The 23,145-nt window shown below is 41.9% G+C and overlaps 1 protein-coding gene across 2 annotated transcripts in view; it reads right to left on the bottom strand.

The window, feature by feature from the left end:
- Nucleotides 1-23,145, bottom strand: part of THEMIS (thymocyte selection associated) — a 584,027-nt gene that overhangs the window by 71,329 nt on the left and 489,553 nt on the right. For both annotated transcript variants that reach the window (XM_085611851.1, XM_085611850.1), the window contains exon 6: nucleotides 10,450-10,581. In XM_085611851.1, coding sequence (XP_085467977.1) covers nucleotides 10,460-10,581 — 122 coding nt within the window. In that variant the 3' untranslated portion in view covers nucleotides 10,450-10,459. The remainder of the gene's footprint in view (nucleotides 1-10,449; nucleotides 10,582-23,145) is intronic.

Genomic DNA, 23,145 nt, shown 5'->3' with positions numbered 1-23,145 from the left:
ACTCCCAGAATTCAACCTTGAAGGAGTGCAAACTCCTTTTAGGAGATCCAGGGTCTCATAAGAGCACCAAGCTATTACGATTATTGGTATACACAGCACGCACAAGTTCTCTCCCCTTAGAAGCATATGGGAGGCGGCTATCAACACCCTAGATGACAATGACTGGTCTGACACTCCCTGAGGGGCAGCAATTTTGGCTTGTCTCCATTTTATCCAGTGTAAATACCTTCATAGGGGATACTATCTGGTGAATCATCTGCAGTGCATGGGGTTGATATGCTCTCAATCATGTCTCCATTTCCGAAACCACACAGTTTGGGGTTTTACAGTTTTGACTCACTTTTGGGGGGAGGTGACCTCCTGTCTTGGAGGAGTTCTCTTCTGGACTGTTCCACTGGACTGGAGACTGATTCAGCTACATATTGCAGATGAACTTGGCGGCAATAGATACAAGCGTGCCCTCCTATTTTCTGGAGTTAACTTTAGCAAAGAGGAATATAGCCTAATCATGGAAGGCCGACCACGCCCCTTCTCCGACAGTGTGGAAGCAGGGTTTAGACCAGTGAATGGGGGTTGAGGCCATAGTGTGCCAGGCAAGGGGCTGTCCCCAAAAACATAACAAAATCAGGGAAAGGTGGGCGGACTATAAGGGTATTATTCTGGAGCCTGTTTCTTCTCTTCACTCATGTATTGAGTAAGAGATTCGAACCTATGGGACTGTTGGAGGTGGCCAAAGGGAGCAGATATGAACTCTCATTCATTAAGAATTCTGGGTCCAGCGGGTGGGACGGCTATGTGAAACTTTTTGTTCATGGTTTAGGTTATGTTTATGATCAGTTTGTCTGCTTTATTTTTCTTATGCACATCGGCCTACAAGTCGGGCTATCTCAGCAAAACCTAATAAAATTTGTTATGAAAAATATATATATTTAATCCTAAAGTAATATTAGTTTTTTATTTATATACTTTTTGCAGCTTTTAATAAAATGCATATATATTTTTAAAGGTCAAAATAAAAATAATGTATTTTAAATTCCTAGTGGGTTCTATTTTAAGTCCTTGTCTCAATTATTTTATGTGAGAGGATGCTGGCAAACCAGTGGTCGGCCATGTGTGATACTGGCCTCATTCCAGGCCTGAGTTAGAGTGCATGATCACTGTTTTGGGTTATTTAGGCTGTAGTAAATATAGAAATACATTTTGTGAATAGCAATGGACTTACTCTTTTTGTGGGTAGGTGTTGGACCTGGCACTTTATGCGGGGTCTCCCCCAGAGTTTTGCCTTCAGTTGCTGAACCAGTTTAGATTGGCATCAGGACTTTGTGCACTTTTTCCCTTCTAACCAGTGGCAAAGTGATTGTGCATGGTACGATTGGCATGATTGGTACACGTAATTTATTTGTAAGGCCCTAATAAACGGTATTATATATACCCAGGGCCTGTATATTGAATGCTGCTAATGGACAGCAGAACCCATTGTGCCACCCAAAACTTAGCCTTTTAAAACAGGTCTCAGGCCTGCCACTGTTGGTCTAAGCCTTTGTTTTCATTACATTACATTACATAACATTTCATTACATAAGGTCACCCCTACAGTAGGACCTTAAGGCTTCTAGGGCATTGTATTTAAAAAGTAGGCTATGTGGGTTTAACCTTTACATGAAAAACTCCTAAAGTTTTTTTTCTCTGTTGCAAGACCTATCTTTCAGATTGACTAGCCCTGGATTACCTTATTGCATTTAATAAGTGCTAGTTTTGGATCGAGGGGCGATAGGGATTTGTTGTATAGACTCTAATGAATTATAATGTACAATCCTCTTTAATGGTAAAGTCGGATTTTAAGTTACAGTTCTAAAAATACCACATTTGGAAAGTTGCAAATTTCTTGTCCTAAGCATTTGTGCCTCTCTGCCAGTGTCCTAGTTAACATTACTGTGAATGCTCTCCTGCTAGGGTTTCTGTATGCTTTCTAGACAGTGACACTAGGTGATTATGTGTGGACAGGATAGGCCATCCTCCAAAAATGGTTGGGGAAAAGTTGTGCCCTGTTCCACTTACATATCAAAGGGCTTTGCCTCCAGCACACACAAAGGAACTAACACTAGCCATTGGCCACATCAGACTTCTTGGAGCCTGGACAGAGGAAGGGAAAAACGTTACAGAGACAGATATGTGGGTATTAAAAAATTCCTCCACTTCAAAGACAGGGACCAGGTATACATATTGGACCTCCAAAGTCACTCTTCAGTACACTACTGGACCTGTGGACATTACAGGAGGACGGCCTTATTCTCCAGATGACCAGCCTGCTACTTGGGGCCTGCCTTGTTCCCCAAAGGACTGCCCTGCTGCTTGAGGCTTGCTCTGCTCTCCGAGAAGGAATTCTGGACCTGCTTCCAACATGCCAGGCTAATCTTTGTAACTCCGAGGGTCAGTTGGTCGGAAGAACCGCCCCACCCGCCCTGGAGGAGGAATCGCCATCGTCCACAAATCCACCCTCCGGCTGAGCACACTCCCCAAAGAGCCCACAGACCTGATGGAACACCTATATTTCAAGATACAGGCCAGCCCTACCACCACCCTTTGAGGAACTCTCATCTACCGACCCCCCAGAGCCCGCGGACCATTCACCAACTTCATTAACCAACTAGACCTCAACACCACATCTCATTGGACTACGCCAGATCGTGACCAAACCCACGCACTCAGCAGGACACACCCTCGACCCCCTTTTCACTACAGGAAACTCCATCACTTTCAGCCACACCACCGATCTCCTGTGGACAGACCACTGATGCATCCACTTCACCTTCAGAACACCCACCATCCACAAACACCAGCATCTGCTCCCACAAAAAAACTGGATCAAAATAACCAAAGACCAGCTCACCCCCTCACTGGGCAACTCCACTCCAACCCCCGCGGAAGATGATGACCCCAACACCGCAGCCCGAACTCTGCACAGATGGATCTCGACAGCGCCAACACCATAGCCCCCATCAAGAAGAACAACAACACACACACCAAGAAAGCCAGATGGTTTATCACCGAACTTCGAGAGTCCAGACGCACATGATGCCACCTCGAAAAGGCCTGGAGGAACTCCAAATCCACAGAAGCCAACAACAAATTCAGAGCCACCATCAACGCCCACCACCAACTCATCAGAAATACGAGAAAAACAGCGATCAAAGACAGAATCTCCACACATGCGCACAACAGCAAAGAGCTCTTCAGCATCATCAAGGAGTTCGCCCAACCCACCAGCGAGTCTACTGACATCCCTCCCTCACAAGACCTCTGCAACAAACTCAGCAACTTCTTCCACTACAAAATGAAGAACATCTACGACAACTTCGACCAAGACAACCAACACACTGAACCCTCACCAGCCACCCCGACACCCTGAAGCCAACGATTGACAGCTGGACAGCCCTCACCACCGAGGACACACTGAAGATGATGAAGTCAATCCACTTCGGGGCCTCCATGGACCCCTGCCCCACCACATCTTCAACAGAGCCGCCGACACCATTGTACCCATACCTCGTCACACCATCAACCACTCCCTGGCGAATGTCTCCTTCTCCGATGACTGAAAACACGCCGTGATCAACCCCCTCCTGAAGAAGCCCTTGGCCGACCTCACCGACCTCAAAAACTACAGACCCATCATCCTCCTCAACCTCTCAGCAGCCTTCGACACAGTCTCTCACCGCACCCTAACACGCAGACTCCACGATGCAGGGATCTGGGACAAGGCCCTCGACTGGATCCACTCTTTCCTCTCTGGCAGAACGCAGCGGGTCAGACTCCCTCCCTTCCTCTCAGACCCTACACCTACCACCTGCTGAGTCCTCCAGGGATCCTCCCTCAGTCCCACGCTCTTCAACTTCTACATGGCTCCGCTTGCCCCATTGTCAAAACCCACAGACTCAACATTGTTTCATACGCAAACGACACTCAGCTCATCCTCTCCCTATCCTACGAACCCAACACAGCCAAACACAACTTTCAAGAATGCATGGAAGCTGTCGCCAAATGGATGAGAAGCAGCTGCCTACAACTCAACACTGACAAAACAGAAGTACTCATCATGGGCCCACACCCTAATACCTGGAGCGACACCTGGTGGCCCCCCGCCCTCGGAAGCCCACCTACCCCCACGGACCACCCTCGCAACCTTGGAATCATCCTGGACTCCGAGCTCAAAATGGACCGCCAGATCAACTCCATCGCATCCTCCTGCTTCTGCTGGAGCGGGTAATACAAAATTTTGTATACCCCCCTATTCTGCATGTTTATATTAATCTGAATAATTAACTAATATTAATCTTATTAATTAGTTTGCAGTGAGACACTTATCAATCATACTAACAAAGAATTACACGTGGGAATTGCACTTTGCATGGCTATACTAATTGTAAACCAACTTGAGTACGCATATTAATAGTAGGAAATTAGAATATTGCATCTTAAATGTTGCTTTGGTGATGTATTTGTGATTTGTGCTTTATTCAGTGAGTATGAACCGCTCTGAGTGTTGCTTCTGCTAGATAAATACACACACATATGGGTATTAGAACGGGGATAACATTTTATTAGCCATTTCTATGTTTTAAATATGTGTTTGTGTTTCTTTTGCTTAAGTTGACCATTTCGGCCTAAACAAGATTGCTGAATGAGACGTTGAACGTGACTGCCCTGACAACACGAGGTTCTGGGTGAAGTGCGCAGTCGTCACCGCCAGCAGCAGTGGCATGGACCTGACCCCAGGAGAACATGTACCCTTCAAGGACGCTCCGGGAACGTAGCCAGTACCAAAAACAATGACCGATTTAAAAACCAGAACCAGCAAGTACGATGGGTTCATCGCTTGGACATCCTGAGAACTTCACCTCACAACCCCAAGTCGACCAATCAGGACTTTCTAAACCCCGATCTTGATACTTTTTGCCATTATTTTCATTATAAAAGTAGGTAGGAAATTGAACAAATTGCGAATGCTGACGAAAAACTTGCTCTTCTTTGACAAACTCGATTTCCTGACGTTATGCTGACGGAGAGGACGGTGACACTGCTGGACAGCTGTTATCCTGAATCTTTGAGAGACTGAATTGCGGCCTAACTTTGCTGAATAAGATTCTTTCCTGACCTGACTGATTTAGAGGACGACTTTTAGCCAGAATAGGTAAATATGATGTTCTGAAATGCTGATGATGATTTCTAACGATTCTTGCAATATTTCTTAGATAAAGAGTACTTGATAAATTGACAAATGTGTTGTGTTGATTATTTGAAGAAGAAAATGAGGATAAGGAAGTAATGTGTAGATAGATGAGTTTAGTCACTAAAATCATAGATAACAACTCAATGATCCATCTCCTTATGAGAGGGATATCTTAGAATTGAAGTCAATGTATTTGAGGTAAGGTAAAGGTATTCCTTTCATGCCAGCGTTTGGAAGCTTATTTCCCTAGGAAAAGCAGATTCACGGAGTGTAAGTATTGGTGTTATGGGCCCCACCAATAAATGTATATGAGTGAATTTGATGTTGAGGTATTTGGTCTGTGAAGAAAGGGGAATTTGATGTTCCACGCTGCAGCACTTCCACACCCTCCACCTCTTACGTAAGACCTTCAAATAGATCCCCCTTGAGCACAGAAAGACCGTCACTCACGCCCTCGTTACCAGCAGAGTTGACTATGGCAACGCCAGAATAAACAAAAACCTCACTGCAAGCTACAAAACATCCAGAACGCCGCCGCAAGACAGGTCCTCAACCTGCCAAGACACTGCCATATCTCCCAGCACCTGTGCACACTCCACTGGTTCCCCATTGAGGCCAGAATCACCTTCAGGATTCTCACCCACATACAAAAAGCCCTCCACACCACCAGACCAGCATACTTGAACAGCCGACTCGAATTCCACGCACCCCAAAGGACCCTAAGATCAGCCCAGCTCTCCTACGCCGTGGTCCCTGCACCAGAAAGACCAGATCGGGAGGCCGCTCCTTCTCCTTCCACGAGGCCAGAGCCTGGTATACCCTACCGCTACACCTCAGACAGACATCACTCCCCATCTTCACGAGAAACCTCAAAACCTGGCACTTCGATAGACCTCCTCCTTGATGGACTGGAACCCGCACCTCCCCTCCTCCCCAGTGCCTTGAGACCCTTAAGGGTGAGTAGTCGCGCTTAACAAACACGTGATCGATTGATTGATAGTTGTCTGACCTTCTGTTATGAACTATAACAAATTCCAAAGTCTCCCTGCAACTAGCCAGCTGATCTGCTGCAATTGGGCCTGCCTGGAATGCAATTGGACCTGCCTGGACCTGCAACTGGGCCTGTCTGAGCCCTGCTGGCATCTGCTACAGTGAGTCCCTGATGCCCAAGATGTGCCTCCCCAGGTCTTGAACCTTTAGCTTGCAGAAGAGTGCACTCCTCTTCCAAAAAATGTGAGGTTTTGGGCTGTTCGTGCTCGTTCACACCGAGAACCTGCCGCCCATGACGCTTGCTAACGCAAAGCTGCCGTGGCCTGGACTCTTCGAGCTACAGTGAAGGATGTCAATGCAAGATCTGAACTCTGCGCTTCAGCTGTAACAACCCGCGGTGACTGCCAATGCAAAGCTCTTGCAAGGACCTAGTGTTACTCCCGATTAGAACTTCGTACAACAGCGACGATCATCCTTGACTCCAGGCCTGCTCTTGAGGCTACAATGACAATCACGCACAATGCTCTACCTTCTCTTTCCGGCCTCCTTCACAAATGAAACTGCCGGAATTTGAGAAGTTAACTTTTTCAGCATGACTAACCTGATCTCTGTATACGGCAAGAGCTCCATCTTGGCAGGCCTGAACTTGTGGCTTTCCTCGGTCTAGCTCAACCAGATGACCATCAGTGGAGCTTTGTGCTTTTATGCGCTGTATCAACCTAAAACTTTGAAAATGAATATCTCCAGTTCTGTAGACAGATGAATAGCTGTTTGACTGAATGCATAGACTAATGAATCACTTATGTACCCACTAACTCATTCATCAAACAAAGCTGCCTTCAATCTTGCACTAACCCATGTATGCAGGCACCTAACCATTCATTTAGCGAGTTGCCCACTTTTTCACTCACTCAGTCACAGATTCTCGCAAATCAATGATCCATTTATTCAAATAGGTTTGCATCTATATCTTGGGCTAAACACTACTTTTGAAATATCTACTTATTACAAAGTATTACAGTAAAATGAATTTTTATCAAAAGAAGAGCCAACGCACATACATGAATCCCTTGGAAGCTTTAAATCAAAGCAATGTAGTAAAATGTAGAGAAACTGTGTCTACCACACAGGGTTTATATAGGCAAAGATGATGCTTCCCATGTACGTTTGTGAAGACTAGGGGAATATTTGAAGGCAGCATGCGAAAGAGAAACAAGAAATGAAAGTTTGTTAATTTTACTTCAAGTCCCCTTTTGCCTGCAGGAGGGAGAGATCGAAGGAAAGATGGAGAGAAAGCAAAAACCTCTAACCCCTGTTGATGTGACACCTGTGACATGGCTCTAAAGTTTTTGTATGCAAGTATGTGACATTTATAGCATGCCCCTAACCAAAGGCAGAAGAGTGCTATACTGGGTCAAAGGCATCTATTTAGTTAACAAGTGATTTGAGAGGTAGCTGGTTTATGAACTGTTACAACAAAGTATATGATGCACAGGCTACAAGTAATAGCAAGGCACGCCTATTTTGAATCTTTATTTAAATCTATTAATTCGTCCATTATCATTCAGGCCTTTTGTTTTGAAGCCAGTAATGCAGTCACTCATTTTAATATTGCACTTCTTATCACAAAAGCAGACAAGTCTAAACACTGTACATAAAAGTTGTTCCGATTAGAGAATGTACATGACTGTTGTATAAGCCTGCACCAGGTGTCACTTTGAGCCATTCCAGATTTTTAGCCAGCACTATTTCGCACACCAGGTTTATACTTTCAATATTAAAAGTGAAACTCCAAGTCCCTGTTGACCAAAAAGCCAGGAGTGACTTGAGATGTCATACATAACATGTGGTACTTCATAAATATGTTAATGGAGATCAATATAATTGGAGGCATATAGAATAACATATTAGAAGGTTACCCAAGACAAGACACTCATTTCCTAAGTAAGAAGAGAGGAATTTGTGGGCTGGTTGTCAGTTACTTTTGTGCTGGGACTCATCTACCAGATATATGTGGTTACCAGGTACTACTTCAAGAATGAATAATGAACAACATGTATCTGGATCTCAGAACCTATATCTATTTGTGCAGCATATTGCTGTGAACTTGCTGTTCTTTTCTCAATTAAATGTCTGAGCAACATTGTGTCCTCCCTGTTGGTTTAAAGGTCAAGAAGACCTTAAAAAGATTAATCTTCAAACAGACCAGATCAATTTTACAAAAAGCAACTTGCTGGTCTCACCAGGATGCATCATGTTCTTATTAACTTCTTTTGAATAATGTCATCTGCTCCAAGAAAAATGCCTAATAGCAAACAAAAGCATACAAAGCATTTGTGAATTCAACATAGCTGCTCATTTTCACATTAAGAGTATCAGTTTTGGGGCATAGGTGCGGGTATGAATCTCCTACTTATGTATTTGGGGGCATGGCCGTGTCTCTGGCTGCACTATTTATTCAGCCAAAGACTGTCATGTACGACGATCGAAAATGTAAATGAGACGGGCAAGGAAGTTAATGGCTGGAGGGGGCTGACCCAATTGACCACCTAATTCATGCTATTTTACAAGCTTACTCAATATTTGAAGGGCAATTCAACATAGGAGTAACTGAAGCAGTCAGGCCAAAAGCTCCTTTTGTATGGTTTTTATTGTTGTTATTGCTACAAGAGGGTGTCAGACAGCTGAAGCACTCTCTACAACAGAACTAAAAATACCCCAAAAAACCAACATACCTTCTTTGCAGTAGCCTGCTCCATTTTTTTGATGATTGCTAGTAGACTTAAGCAGGAAGCTTTATTTCTGTCTACAGAGACAAACATCACGCTTGTGGATGCAGTTAGAAAGGTACAAGGGAACCACTGGGGAAAATGTGGCATCAACAAGGGGGTGAAGTGGTGGTTCTCTTTAGTATTTATTCAAACCAAGTTCAACATAAAGAGAAAATTGGTAAAAGACTAAAATAAAACAGGTAAGCCTGGTTAATGGAGGGAAAGGAGGAACAGTGTATACATACTGATTACAAATGTTAACTAATTTCCAAGTGAAAACCTGGAAATGAAGTTATTTACTGCACTTGGTAAATTACTCACCATGTAATTAATATTATTTACTAGATGGGAAATATTTCACCTCATCGAGCCCACTTGTAATTGGGACACAAGGGTGCAAATGCATCATTCTAAATACCAGTCACAAAGGGGCAGATTCGCAGAATCTGCCCCTTTGCGACCGGTATATTTGCATTTGGGATGCATCAACCCAAATGCAAATTCGCAAATTAAGTAATCGCAAAATTAGCGATTACTTAAATTGCAAATGCATTTAGGGAATCTTAAATTGCGATTCCCTAAATGCAATGCATGATGCAATTTGAAATTGCGATTTCGAGTTAGGGATCGCAAATGACCATCAATTTATAGTTGATGGTAATTTGGGAAAACTTTGAAAAATGCACTAAAGTGCATTTTTCAAAGTTCCATGTTACACACACACATGCCCTTGGGGCATGTGTGTGCGAAACATGTGGTTACATGGCAATTTCAGGGGTGCATCAGGGTGTCCTTTTGGCATCCTTGCACCCTTGAAATTGCATGCCCAATTTGCGAGTACTTATTTGGTACTCGTAAATTGCGCAAGCAATTCCCATTCATTCCTATGGGCCTCTAAGCCCATAGGAAAGAATAGGAAGCTATTCCTTGATTGCGAATAGCAATTTGCAATTAAGGAATATGTAGGAATCTCTATTTTTTTTAGCGATTCCTACATGCATAAGGAATTGCGATTCCTAAAAGGCAATTTCTAAAAAATCGCTATTAAGGAATCGCAATTCCTTATGTTGATGCATGTGCCCCTAGACTTCTTCAAATGGGAGGCAAGCATACATAAGAATATGTAACAAATATTGTGTTTTATGTTGCTGCTTTTGCAAATTGTCTGCATTGTCTGGGCAGTTACTTTCATATGGCCTTCACAAGTTTGTGTTATTTTGTGACTCAAGCTACATTCAGATGGCACTAATTGGTTCTAAGATTATGGTGATTCGCCAATTATTTCATAGCTGTAACCTGTAAGAGCATAAGTGCTCAGATTATAGTACCATACAAAGTGTGCCATTTGCCTTAAGAAATTGCAAGTAATCACATGGGTTCAGACTTCCAAAGAGCATGGGGATATAGTCTTTCTTGGTTGACACCGTGCTTTCTGCCACCTGTTTCTTAACTGCTTACCTTTTTTTCTTTATTTCGGGTGAGCCTTTATATGAAATGTGTTGTCTTTCAATTTTTTTCTGATTTCGTCAATGACAGTTTCGTCAAAGTAGTCACCATCCTGTTTAACTTGCTGCTCCTGTTGTGGGCAATCTGCGATCAAGTAACATAATTTATTGATAAAAGATCAAAATATTAATGAGCAGGTAACTTTACCATATTTCAATTACGTTCTTATTCCCAATTATCTCTGTACTATAAAGAACATTTACAGAAACATACAATTATCAGAAGACACTGCTACAAGGAAGGAAAAGATAACATTGTCATATACCTTACTTTCCAAACAAAACTGAACTTTCCCTCATGTACAGTCATCATGGAACTTTTATGAAATAATGTAACAAAAGCTTGCTTTGATGTAGTGCTCCATACTGCAGTGCTGCTGCTTTTGAAGTGCTGTGTTTTGAAAGATGTTACCATTAATTCGCTGACAACATAGGTCACTGAGTTGAATGTTCGGCAATACAACCAGTGACCCAATTCACATTATGATAATGCCAATGTACATTTCATAGGGAGTTCACTGAGGTCTATTGTCTGATGGATAGTCCAGGCTACTTGAGTCATCCACTTGCCTAGCTTACAATTTTGAGATGTCCTATTCAACTGCTGTCCACTTCAGTAAATGCATATAGCATTGGCAAGAATAAGGCAATGCTATTCATGCCTACTTAAGTTCTATTTTGGTACAATTTGATCTTAAACACAAATTGTCTCCCCCAGGTTGCAACCCAATAGTCTAATTTAGAGTTTGACGAAAGTACCGTTGTTCCCAAGCCGCTGAGGGACTGATCGCCCATAAGGCTGGTGGATATCCAGCCATCATTATTAGGGTTTGGCCTGATGGACTGCCATCCATCACACTGGTGGATGGTCCATCAGATGAATAAGAATCCTCCATCTACTGTAGAAAAGGTGAATGTTATCCCCAACACCAGATGCTCACAGGACATCCACAAGCAGCAGAATGATCTGCACAGGAGAGTTTACTCCCTCACTTCCAGGGCACACCAAGTTGACCTGGCAACTAGTGGTAGCTCTTCAATGTCTCTTAACCTCATGCCCAGGGAGGAGAAGGTATTGTCCATACTCTGTACTGAAGGCACTGTGAGCAATGCAGGTGGAGGGGATACTGGTACGTACCCACACTCCCTCACAATAACTAATTCACCCACTCTTGCACCCCTAATCCCCAACATAACTTTCTGCACTAAAGAAAATCTTCAACAAGTATGATAACTGATGTCAGTTATAACTCTCTACATTCACTCTATGTTCATTATCTCACATATACTCACTCTGGCACAACATTCTCTCTAACATAACTCATATATAAAACGTCATCCAGGTGTCGTCTTACATTTAGAATTCACGTTACACACTCCATAATTATAGATAACATGTTTCAAGTTACTAATAAGAATGTAGGCTCTACTCACTCTTATCAGATGCACATAATACAGACTGTCTATCTTTATCTGATACAATTTAAAAAACAATTTGTGGCAGTAGAAGTTTTAATGGATTAATCCTTATCACTCTGGCACAACATTCTCACCAACACAACTCATTTACGAAACATTACCCAGGTGCCATCTTAGGATTGGAATGCACAATACACACCCCATAAATGTAGAAGTTTCAAGTTATTTATAATAATGTAAACCCTCTTTCTTCACTCTCATCGGATGCACATAATACATACTGGCTATCGTGATCTGATATAATACAAAACAAATAATTTGTGGTAGCAGAGATTTTAACAGATGAATCCCTGTCACCAGGACTACAATGTTCCAGTTCTGGTTTTGTGAATTCTATTTCATTCTAGGATAATCTTTTTATTTATTATTGTAATGTACAAAAAATAGGTTTAATTATACCTAACAGCCAAGGAATGGAAAAGTGGAGTTATAATAAAGTTTAGATATTTTGTCCAATAAGTTGCACTTTATTTTTACACACATTTTCATTACACATAACTTTGAGTCAGAGGTTCTTGGAAAAAGTGTAAGAACTACTTATTTCATTCAAACGACAAACACACATCCATGGCTCCATCAACATAGAAGCTGAAATAGAGTTATGTATTTATAAAAGCACTTCAAAGTGACCTGTGTCTGCTGACCAGAGTGTTTTTTTCTGCCTCAGTGAAGTCTCACTATCTTTTGGAAAAATACTGTAATACAAAGTATGAAAAAAGTAGGGGTGGTGCGGCATCTTTACTGTGTATCTAGCTTATAGACCGAACTCTATATATGGGAGCTGATGGAGTGACAGGGAATCAACTAAAGCAAATGTCTTTGAATCACCTGCATATTGCCAACAGATGTAGTTTCATGTTTAATGATATACTACTGTTATCTGTCCTACAATTAAAAAAAACTCACTGTGAATGCCTATTATTTTAAACGCACAAGATCCTCAATGCTGAAATGTTATTTTGATACTGTCCTCACTAACTTCCATAGAAGGCTAAGACTGTTCTGTATTTAAAATATTGACAAACAACTGTTTGACGGACCATTCACATAGTGTTGCTATGGCACAGTAAAACGGACCCTGGGATAGGAGAGCCAAACAAAACTATGTTGACATCTCATAAACACTAGCGCAGCACTGAATTATGATACCGCAAATAACCTCACTTTATAGCAATCTTTTGCAACATTTTGTACATTAATAATAAGGAAAAAGTATTACGGGCCCTCATTCCGAACAGTAGTGTAAAAACTGCATTGAAGGTCTGTTTGAAATTAGAGGCATTAATAAGGCCAAATGCTTCAGAGTTAATATATCGCTTATGATCAGTAGTGCAAAAACTACATTGAAGGGCAGTTTGAAATTCGAGGCATTAATAAAGGCCAAATGCTTTAGAGTTGATCAGTAGTGTAAGAACTACATTGAAGGGCAGTTTGAAATTAGAGGCATTAATAAAGGTCAAATACTTTAGAGTTAATATATTGCTTACAAATACAAAAAACAATCATCGCCTACATATTTTTATTTTTATTTTTCATAAAGTGAAGCAAGATCTCATTCATCAGACTCACCTGCATTGGCCACTCTACCTAAGGAAACAAGAAATCACAGTGGGAGTAACACTCCTACCATTGAGGATGATCTTCAAGACCAGTCTGGCCCATCATATTTGTGTGGCCATTGCCCTATGTCTCCCCCTTAATTATTTAGTCACTTGGCATCGTGCACAAATAACTCCCAAAGGATCATCTCGGCACCTCACAAGAGGAGAAGGAGAACATCTAAAATAGCCAAGTTTTTAGCGCCTCCTTGAAGGAAGGGAAGCAGGGCAAGAGCGAAGTCCAAAAGGAACTTTGTTCCAATGCTAGCGGGGCAGTATAGGAAAATGATCTGCCCCCATATCTTGATGTGCAGAATCACAAAAAATGCCTTGTCCGACGATCTCAGACTTCTAGAAGGAAGATAAGGACCTAACAGGGACTACTGATAAGCTGGACGTAACTTACAGAGAGCTATGTGTGTTAAACAGCAAAGTTTAAAAATGGCATGCTTCCTAATAGGCAACCAAAAAAGCTTTCTAAGGATCGGCGAGCGCAAAGGAAGGTTACATATTAGTTGCACGTCGGTATTCTTGACCACCTGAAGTTTTGACAGCAGGTTATCATTTACAGAGGTCAGCAAGGTGTTCCCATAGTCCAGGTAACTGGTGATAAGAGCCTGGACCAGAGACTTCCTAGCAGCATCAGGAAGGCAGGGCTTTTGTTAGAAGCCTCAAGGCAGATTGGTCCAGCCTCATGCCAAGATTTTGTACTACCTGCTTAGGGTTAGAAGCCATACCAAGGTGTGGGGGCCACCAATCGGCTGGCCATATCTCAATGTCCTTACCAAAATGTCTCCCCCACTCCCTCAGGACACAAGATCTAGTATTTCAAGCAGAGTTCTAACCCCATTACATCACTGCCCCCACAAGCCCCCTGTGGCCCCCACACCAACCACCTGTGACCCCACACCAACAACTGTGGCCACCCCTATCCTGGCTCCTGTCACAACAACTACATCCAGTTAACACTGCACCTGTGGCTGCCCACTGAACGTCAGAGTGTTTTGGAAAGAGGTGGGACCGGACCTACTGTGAGGAATGAGGCTCAGGGTGCAGTCACCAATGTCAGCACCATGAGTAGAGGACTGATGTGTGCACCTATTTGCGAGGAAGAACAGCTGGGTCTCATTACTGCATTTCTAAGAGCCCAGAATGATCTCACGAGGGCCCAGAATGATCAGTTGGAGCATCACCTGAATGTCCACACTTTACTTTCAAGGGTGGTAAAGGATGGACTCAGACCATTGTCTGCAGTATTCTCTCATTTTGGCTGTCATTTTCTTGTCAAGCACCATCTGCTGATGGACACTGTTGCACACACAACTACATACCAACCTACCCCACTGCCATTGGCACCCAGGCTGATTCCTTGGCCTTTAGGATGGGTTGTTCATTGGGCTGGGTTAAGTACAACACACAAGAATCCACCACCAAGAGATGCAAAAAGCGATATCCTAATGTGAGCATCTGGACTATTCTCCTTTTCCAATTGATGTCCACACAATACCAATACATACATACATACATACAGAAACAAAGGCAACAGAGACCTGGGTCCATGTATTGGATGTTGGGTGCTTAATCGTCCCAGATCATGTCACATAAATGACTCAAATTGTCCAATTAAAAATTCCACATTTGGGGGAAGCACTCCCAAAAGATAAATTATTCAAATATCAAAGTTCAATGAATTATGTATTTCATAAGATTCCAGAATTGCAGGGTGCAAGAAATAGGCCAAAGTCTTTTCTTTTTATGAAGTATGAATTTATTTTATAGAAGAACATAATTTGTCCATCCTTCCCAGCCAACATATTTCATTCCATACTTAGAACTTCATTAGGGCTGATAAAATAATACAAAAACTACAAATATATAAATCGCATGAATTTTGACACATGAGTTTTAAATATCTTAGCAAAAACCAAAGGAAATGATGGACGGAGCGTTGAACATTGCAAGCACTCACCCCCAGTCAACTGATATGGGTTTAATCCATCACCGTTCTTTAAATATCTTACAAAGAAATGTATGAGATTCGTGTCTGCACTCCTTATTTTAACCCCAGTTTTATTCTAGTTAATCAAATTTCCATGCTCCTAAGGCTGCACTTGTCCATTTACAAGGGCAAATTCAACATCAATTAAAAGTATTTTGTCTTTGTCAAGGGCACTGCAGCAAGGCACTGCTGTTGAGGGCTGAAGCATTACAAATCCTTCATGTTCATCAAAAAGTATTTCAATCAAACTTAATAATGTTAGAATGGAGTTGTATTTTATTTCTTCATAAAATACTCACTTGGCACAACATTCTCATTAACACAATTCATACATGAAACACTATCATACAAGTATCATCTTATGTTTGGACATCACATTACACAACCCATAAATATAGACATGTTCCAAGTTACTCATAAGTGTGTAGGCTCTTCTCACTGTTATCAGATTCACACAATGCATTCTAGCTATCTTGATCTGATACAATTTAAAACAAATAATATGTGGTAGCAGAAGTTTTAACAGATAAATCCTTGTCACTTGCCCTCAGTACTGTATCTAACTGTCACAATTACTTCACAATGCATTGCACCTAAGAATTCGACCAGGGATTGGGGTAGACTTATCTGGATAAGAATATTCCACAGTTTAGAATGATTCACACAATCGAAGACAATGCTAAAGTCCATAAACTTGAGGTAAAGTGAACCCTTTTTTGTTATCCTATATATCCTTATTTTAAAATGTAGGCTCAGGTATTGTTCTCTTGCCCCTAAACCCCCTCTAAACCTATAGTGCACTCTAATAGTAACAGCAGTAAATTGGGTGAGATTTCAGAGGGGTAAGTGGTTCAAATCTGCGTATTAAATGTCTAAAAAAAAAAAAAAAACCAGTAAGTGTTGAGGTGGTTGTTTAAAGAGTTCCGGTGGCATTTTGGCATTTTGTAAAATTATACGACAAGCTAGGATTGAGTGCTTAAAGTTGATGACTACATAGTCTCCCATGAATTGCTTAGTTGTGGGGCCAATCCAACCTACTCTCTACAATAAGAATATCCCTATATCCTGCAATGTTAAAGTTTGAGTTTCTAGTTAGCCAATGAAACCTTGTTTTTAAATTGTAAAGCTGATTTCACTGCTGATATGGGCAAGGGTAACACATTGGGCATAATTGCCACGTAGGGGCAGCATTAAGGAGGAGGTTAAGGAGTGACCCAATAGTAATATCTTCTTGTGAGCCTCTCCCTTCTGAACTACTCTCAGGGTAGCCCTGAACTCTTTGTTCCAGCACTTGTGTCCCTCACCTTCCCCAAGAGTGGGAACATGACCTGCCAAGCGTCTGTGCATAGTGGTGGCTATGGGACCTTGGGCCTGTGTGGACAATGAACCTGCCATTGTGGTCATAGTATTTGTAGGCTCCACTGCCTGAGTCAAAGCATTTAATGTGTCTTTCTGTAACAATTGGTTAGTTTAGTAATTGCATTCTCCAAACAGGTTATTCTCTTCACCAAAGGAGTAACACAAACATTTCCTATTTCCTATAGGCCCATTGGAATGAATGGGAATTGCAAGCGCAATTTGCGAGTACCCAATAGGTACTTTCAAATTGGGCATGCAATTTCAAGGGTGCAAGGGTACCAAAAAGACACCCTGTTGCACCCCTGAAGTATGCATGTTTGCAGTCATGGCCCCTCGTCTCCTTGGAGCACAACATTTCTAACTGGTTATTAAGACATTTCTGTTGTCTAGATTCCAGAGGTTTTTTTAACCCTGGGCGTAGTGGGCTTAGTGGGGCTACGCGGAGGTTCACAGAGTGTGCCCAAATCTATGCGCACCCGCACACCCTGCGTAGCCCCACTACGCGCCGCCCGCCTCCCTCCCGCCCTCATTTTAAAATTACTTAGAAAGTTCAAAATAAAGAAAATTACTTACCTGAGCTGCCGCGTCCCAGGGCTCCATCTTCCTGATCTCCAAATTTTTAAAAACATAACTGGGAAACGTTATGTCTTTGTTCAACAAAATGAGTGCCCACCATCTTTTTTTCCCAGTTGTCTATGGATATTGTTTTGTGTTCTGAAATTTATATTTCTAGTTCTAGAGGAGGCAGTTTTATATAGCCGCTGGACGAAGATGCAGTGAAAAGTTCTACATTCAGACTTAGGGCCTCTGTAGGAAGCTGGCTCTGCATATGGTATGCCACTAGGTGGTTATACCATGCACATAGTCTAGGGGTTCCCCAAAAGTGTACATGGCCTAATGTAAAACCCAAAGTGCTCTATTAGTGGCAGTGTGGGCGAGCAGCCTTCGGTCTAATGCAGAGGAGTGCAAGACATGTATTGCACAACATTGAACAATATTGGACACACAACTCAAAAAGGAGATCAACATCAATTTTAGAAAAATTTGCTTTTTTGCATTTTATTTTAAGACCAAGAAATAAAGTAAGTATGTTTTTAACAAAAATACTTTACACTTTAAAAAGTTGACACTTAGTGCAATTTATGAACAGTTCAATGTTATCATAAGGAGGAAAACAATGTGGTTACACAGGTTAGTACACAACTTGCAATTCCATTCTTCGGGCCCATAGTTCAGCAAGGAGAAAGGGTCATGTGAGTACCAAAACAGCACCACCAGCAGCAAAAGGGCAGCAAGGTACAGAGTGCAATTTCAGCATCAGGCACCCAATGCTTTTCAATGAGGATTCTGATTTTGACAAACAGGCTGCAGGCATTGCACCGGAGAGATGTAGGGGGTCATAGGGGCACTGTCGGTTCAGCTCACCAAGGCAGAGGGGCTTCGGGTGCAGGGTTGCCTTTCGCCAGAGTCTTCTTACTGGTGCCAGTTGCAGTAAGCAGAGCAGCCAGATACACACTGCAGGTGCCATCGTTAAGGTAAGGAGAGGTCAGCCAATGCTGGATTCTAGGCCAGAATCCCTGGGGAGACTTCACTGCACAGGTGGCCAATCAGACTTTGGCCCTGGGAGTCCTGGACAGAGTGGACAGTGTTCGTGGTTCCAGATGGCACAGGAGTCCTTGGAGTGGATTTCGTTTGGATAGACCTGTTGTCCACGGAAGATTGGAATCTTTTTCAAAGGCATCAGCCCTTCCAGGGTTTTAGGAGGTCACTGGCTGCAAGACAGGCTGCCTTTTTGATTGCAGGCTCATCGAAACTGGAGACAGGTGGATAGGGCTGGGGCCAAGGCAGTCATCATCTTAAGGGTCTGCTTCAGCAATGTCTTCTTCATAGGTTGTCGCAGATCTAGTTTTCAGGTCTTGGGAGGCACCCAAATACAAGATTTAGGGATGTTTTAGGGGAGTAGAGGTGGGGTCAATAGGCACCTTACCTGGGGTGACTACTTCCTCAATTATGCCAGCTTCCTCTGGGAAGGGGCATAGTGCTATCCCTGATTAGGGTGTTCTCCCAACTGCAAGATGGCGGGGACTAGAAGATGTGCTTCCCCTCACCTCCCCTACCTTAGAAGTGGAGTTGGCAGCGGTGGGCACACTTCCTGTTTCCCTAGGTTTACCAGCTGGTTTTCCGGCCCAAAGTGGGGGTGTAAACCAGAGGCTGCCTTCTGCTGCTAGCAGCAGAAGCTGGGGGTCGTGTTACAAAGATGGCAGTCCTTTGAAGCTTCTCCTTCAAGCGTTGGCCCATCTTGGGGGAGGAGATGTGACACCTGTACCCAGAATGTGCATTGTTTCTGGTCCCAGAGAGCAGAGGATCTACAATCAGGCGTCCAGAAACATGTCTGTGTGTCACGCTGCCTAAAGCCACTCAGTGACCACATCAGGTTTTATATGTTTTCGGGGGGCACCTCTGAGGTGCCCTCTGAATACATGGTGTTATAAATCTCACACTGGCATCAGTGGGGATTTATTAAAAGAAGTTATTTGGTACCAAACACTCCTGGTTTTAGTGAACCATCTGGGGATCTTAAAGTCCTTGATCTCCTTTTATTTTATTCTGCCTAAAATACACAAAGAAAGTGATTTCCCACTAGGCGAGCTAATTATTTTGGTAAACAGTAGGATCACTGAACATCTATCTGAATTTGTTGATTTTTTTTTTACTGCTGGTCTGCAACCTGCCCTTCTTTGTATGAAAGACCAAAGAAACACTAAACAAATTTGAGGATGTCATATGGCAGCAATCCAATATGATGTCCGTAACTTTGGGTGTTATTTGGGTATATACCTGTATTAGGAAAGAGCATGGTTTGGCTGCAATGGAATATTTGCTATCCAATAGACCAGCCAATTATATGGACCATAACAAATGTTGTTAGAGATGGCAGCTATTATTCTTTCAACTAATTTCTCTTCAATTCAGAGTGGAACCGCCACCTTTAGGGCCCTGCAATGGGTTCCAGGTTTGCTCTCACTAAAGCCAACCAATTTGTGGATCAGTATGAGAGAAGGCATGCTAGGTTTCCATTGGCTACGGAACAGACTCAATTTATATACTTTGGAGTTGATACATCAACAATGGGACTATTATTTGGACAGACTCAGAACAAATGAATGAATACTTTGAGTATTTATATCAGCATCCACATAATGTCTCATTTTACCTTGACGATCAATAGTAACAGAATTTGCTTTCTTGATGTTCAATCCTACATTCATGGCAATAGAATAGGAAGTACTCTATGTCATGAGGAAACTGCAAGTAACAGCATTCTTACAGCGTACACTGCACTTCCAATTCTGTAATTAAGGGTATGCCATTGGTGAAAAGGAACTGTGTTTAAGATGATCATTTTACAGAGTTCCTTACCTCTTCGAAAAACAGACCATGCACAAGAGGATATACAACCAAATTGCTTCATCATTCAAATCTTTGAAGTAGATACTCACTGTTTTCATAGCATGAAGAGATTAGTTTAATTTTAAAACATAATAAGCTCTCCAACGAACGTGTGTCTTGTTGACCAATCTCTTTATAAACCTATGATTATAAAATCTTCACTACTATTTTGGCAAAGAGACTGGCTTAATTTAAAAAAATGTTGATCCAAGCAGATCTGAGAGGTTTTATGCCGGGAAAGCATTTACAAGAACTAACACACGGATTTGAGTCTATTGAACTGGCTGCTTCTTATTCAGCTCCTCTACTGGTTATAACATTTGATGCTTGGACGCTGGTAAGGCCTTTGACCAAGTCAACTGGATTTAATTGAGAGAAGTACTAAAACAACTGGGTCTAGGCACTGTATTCTGCAAAGTCATCCAATTGAGCAAGAGCTCTTCCAAGGTTAGGATCTTCACCAATGAATATAAATTTTTGTGGTATAAGGATGCATTATTTGTCTGCTTGCATGTCTAGAAGGTAGCCATCAAGATGATGGATAGCTGCAATGTCTGTTAGGGATGTCTGTATGAGCTAATCTAGCCACAATCACTCTGTTTTATCTCCTCCTTAATGCTTTAGATCAACATCGTTCCTATAATCAAATAACCCTACCTTATTTGCAGTTCAATTTGTTGCTTTATTTCGTGTTTTAACTCTTGAAATTTAGGAGCAGAATCTAGAGTGGATTTACAAAACATGCAGGTCTACTTCTAATCTACCCACATGACTATTTAGTACCACACAAACGCCTGTAGAGTCCTTTATGTAGATTCATAGCATATTAAACTTGGAGGTCTCACATTCTGTTAGTGTGCCCCTAGATCATTTTTTTAATGCAAAAAAAGTAATATTATGGCTGCAATTTATGGGGCCGAATTCTGGGGACATAAGCAGTCAGTGTCTCTTTCAAGGGCTGAGCAAGGGCTGAGCAATCCTTTTTAAGATCTCTTTCAGGACTTCCCTCCAGTACACCTTTGATCCCCCTTAGGTTTGATCTTGGGTTGGTCCCAATAGAGGAGATCATCGGTGCAAGACCTATTTTGTACTGGAAAAGGCTATGGTCAGTGCCTGAACTGTCCTCGTTTAGATTAGAATTTGCTGAGATTTGGCCTGCACTCAAATCTAAAAAGATCCCTTGGCTTCTGCACATTAATAAAGTTTGTACTCTACTAGGACTTTCAGAAATGTGGGCAAACCCGGAGGCAAGTTGCCTCGCGATACCAAGGAAGGAAATCCTTTCTTTGGTGTCCTTGAAGAACTCTCCTTTACACTCGAGTTCTTCAATTACGGGTAGGCTGACCCTAGAATTCCTCATGGTTAAACAAGATCCTAAACTTGAGGAATTCATGGATCAAATAGAACCCCCACTTGCTCGCAAATTGTACATTCAGCTAAGGTATGGTACTTTACCGGTTAGGTCTTTTTCTTCCAAGTGGCGGGCACAAAATTTGGAAAGCTGTCCTGCTTGTAACTACAAAACAGAGTCTGTTGTACATGCTCTGTTTTTTTGTCCTGCCTACCACTTAATTAGGAAAAGTTGGCTGATCTCCATCTGTAGGAATCTGGGTTTTCGCCACCTTAAGCAGGCTTGCAGGACTCTAGTCTATGATACTGACCCAAATATTGTTTTTGCTGTATCCTGCTATCTCTACAGTATGTGGCGAAGGAGACAAACGTTCTTAACTTAACTATTCTCATATTGATGACTTAAAGTTTAATCTCTTTTTTAAAAAAGAATTTTTAACTTTAAATGTTATTTATTGTTTTATTGTGTCTATGTAATTGAGGATGTATGTATGTACACTTTTATGGTCTTTCGACCGAAATAAAGTTATCAAATGAAATGAAATGAATATTACATCTGCAATTCAGTTTTGATATATTGCATTTTCTAATGCAGAAGGCTACAATAGTCTCATCAGAATTCTAACATGGGACATATCCCACAGCAATGTCATGAATTTTATAGTGTGAACTGTAATGCCGTGGAGTGGTAACAGTGTAGTAGCAATAGACATCACTACATCTATAGTAATGACAATAGGCAGGAGAAAAGCAAAAACATTCAAGATAGTTGGCATTATCACAGCATTATCACTACCAGGGCACTTGTTCCGTTTATTTACTGTTTCAGCTGACAGTCTCACAATATTTTAAGAACGTGCAATATAAAAATAACTTGATAAAAGCTTTAGAACAGCAATCTATCAATACATTTATTGGAAACATTCAAATACAAGTGCAATAAAGTGCAAAAAATATGCTTTTGCATCGAAGGCCTACAACCTAAGAATAAGATCATGTTTAAATTCTTCAGATACAGTAAAGTGCAAGTGCAGTGGAAAAGGTATGAATTGCCATTAGAGGCAACATCCTAAAATGAGAAGAACATATGCATTACTATCAATACAAAAAACATAAGAACATTTGGGAATGATCTTCTTTTTTGATGTAAACAATCTGCCATCCCACCTAGGGAGTAAAAGTGCAGTGCATAACAATAGTGCAAAATTGTGCAACATATGGCTAAAATAGCAGTGTGTTCCATCATGGAAAACAACCAGGTTCATAGAGCCTACCTAGAGCATACCTACTTTAACATAATACTGGAGTGGAGGACAACTCTCTCAGGCCAGGTCACGTAACCCATAAATATGACCCTATGGAGGTGACCACATACATATCGTTGGTTTAATACTTAACGCTATTGCTGGATTAA

Source organism: Triturus cristatus, chromosome 6 (assembly GCF_964204655.1).
Source record: "Triturus cristatus chromosome 6, aTriCri1.1, whole genome shotgun sequence".
Taxonomy (NCBI): Eukaryota; Metazoa; Chordata; class Amphibia; order Caudata; family Salamandridae; genus Triturus; species Triturus cristatus.
Note: the sequence above shows the minus strand (reverse complement) of the source record. Positions and strands in the feature narration are given on the sequence as shown.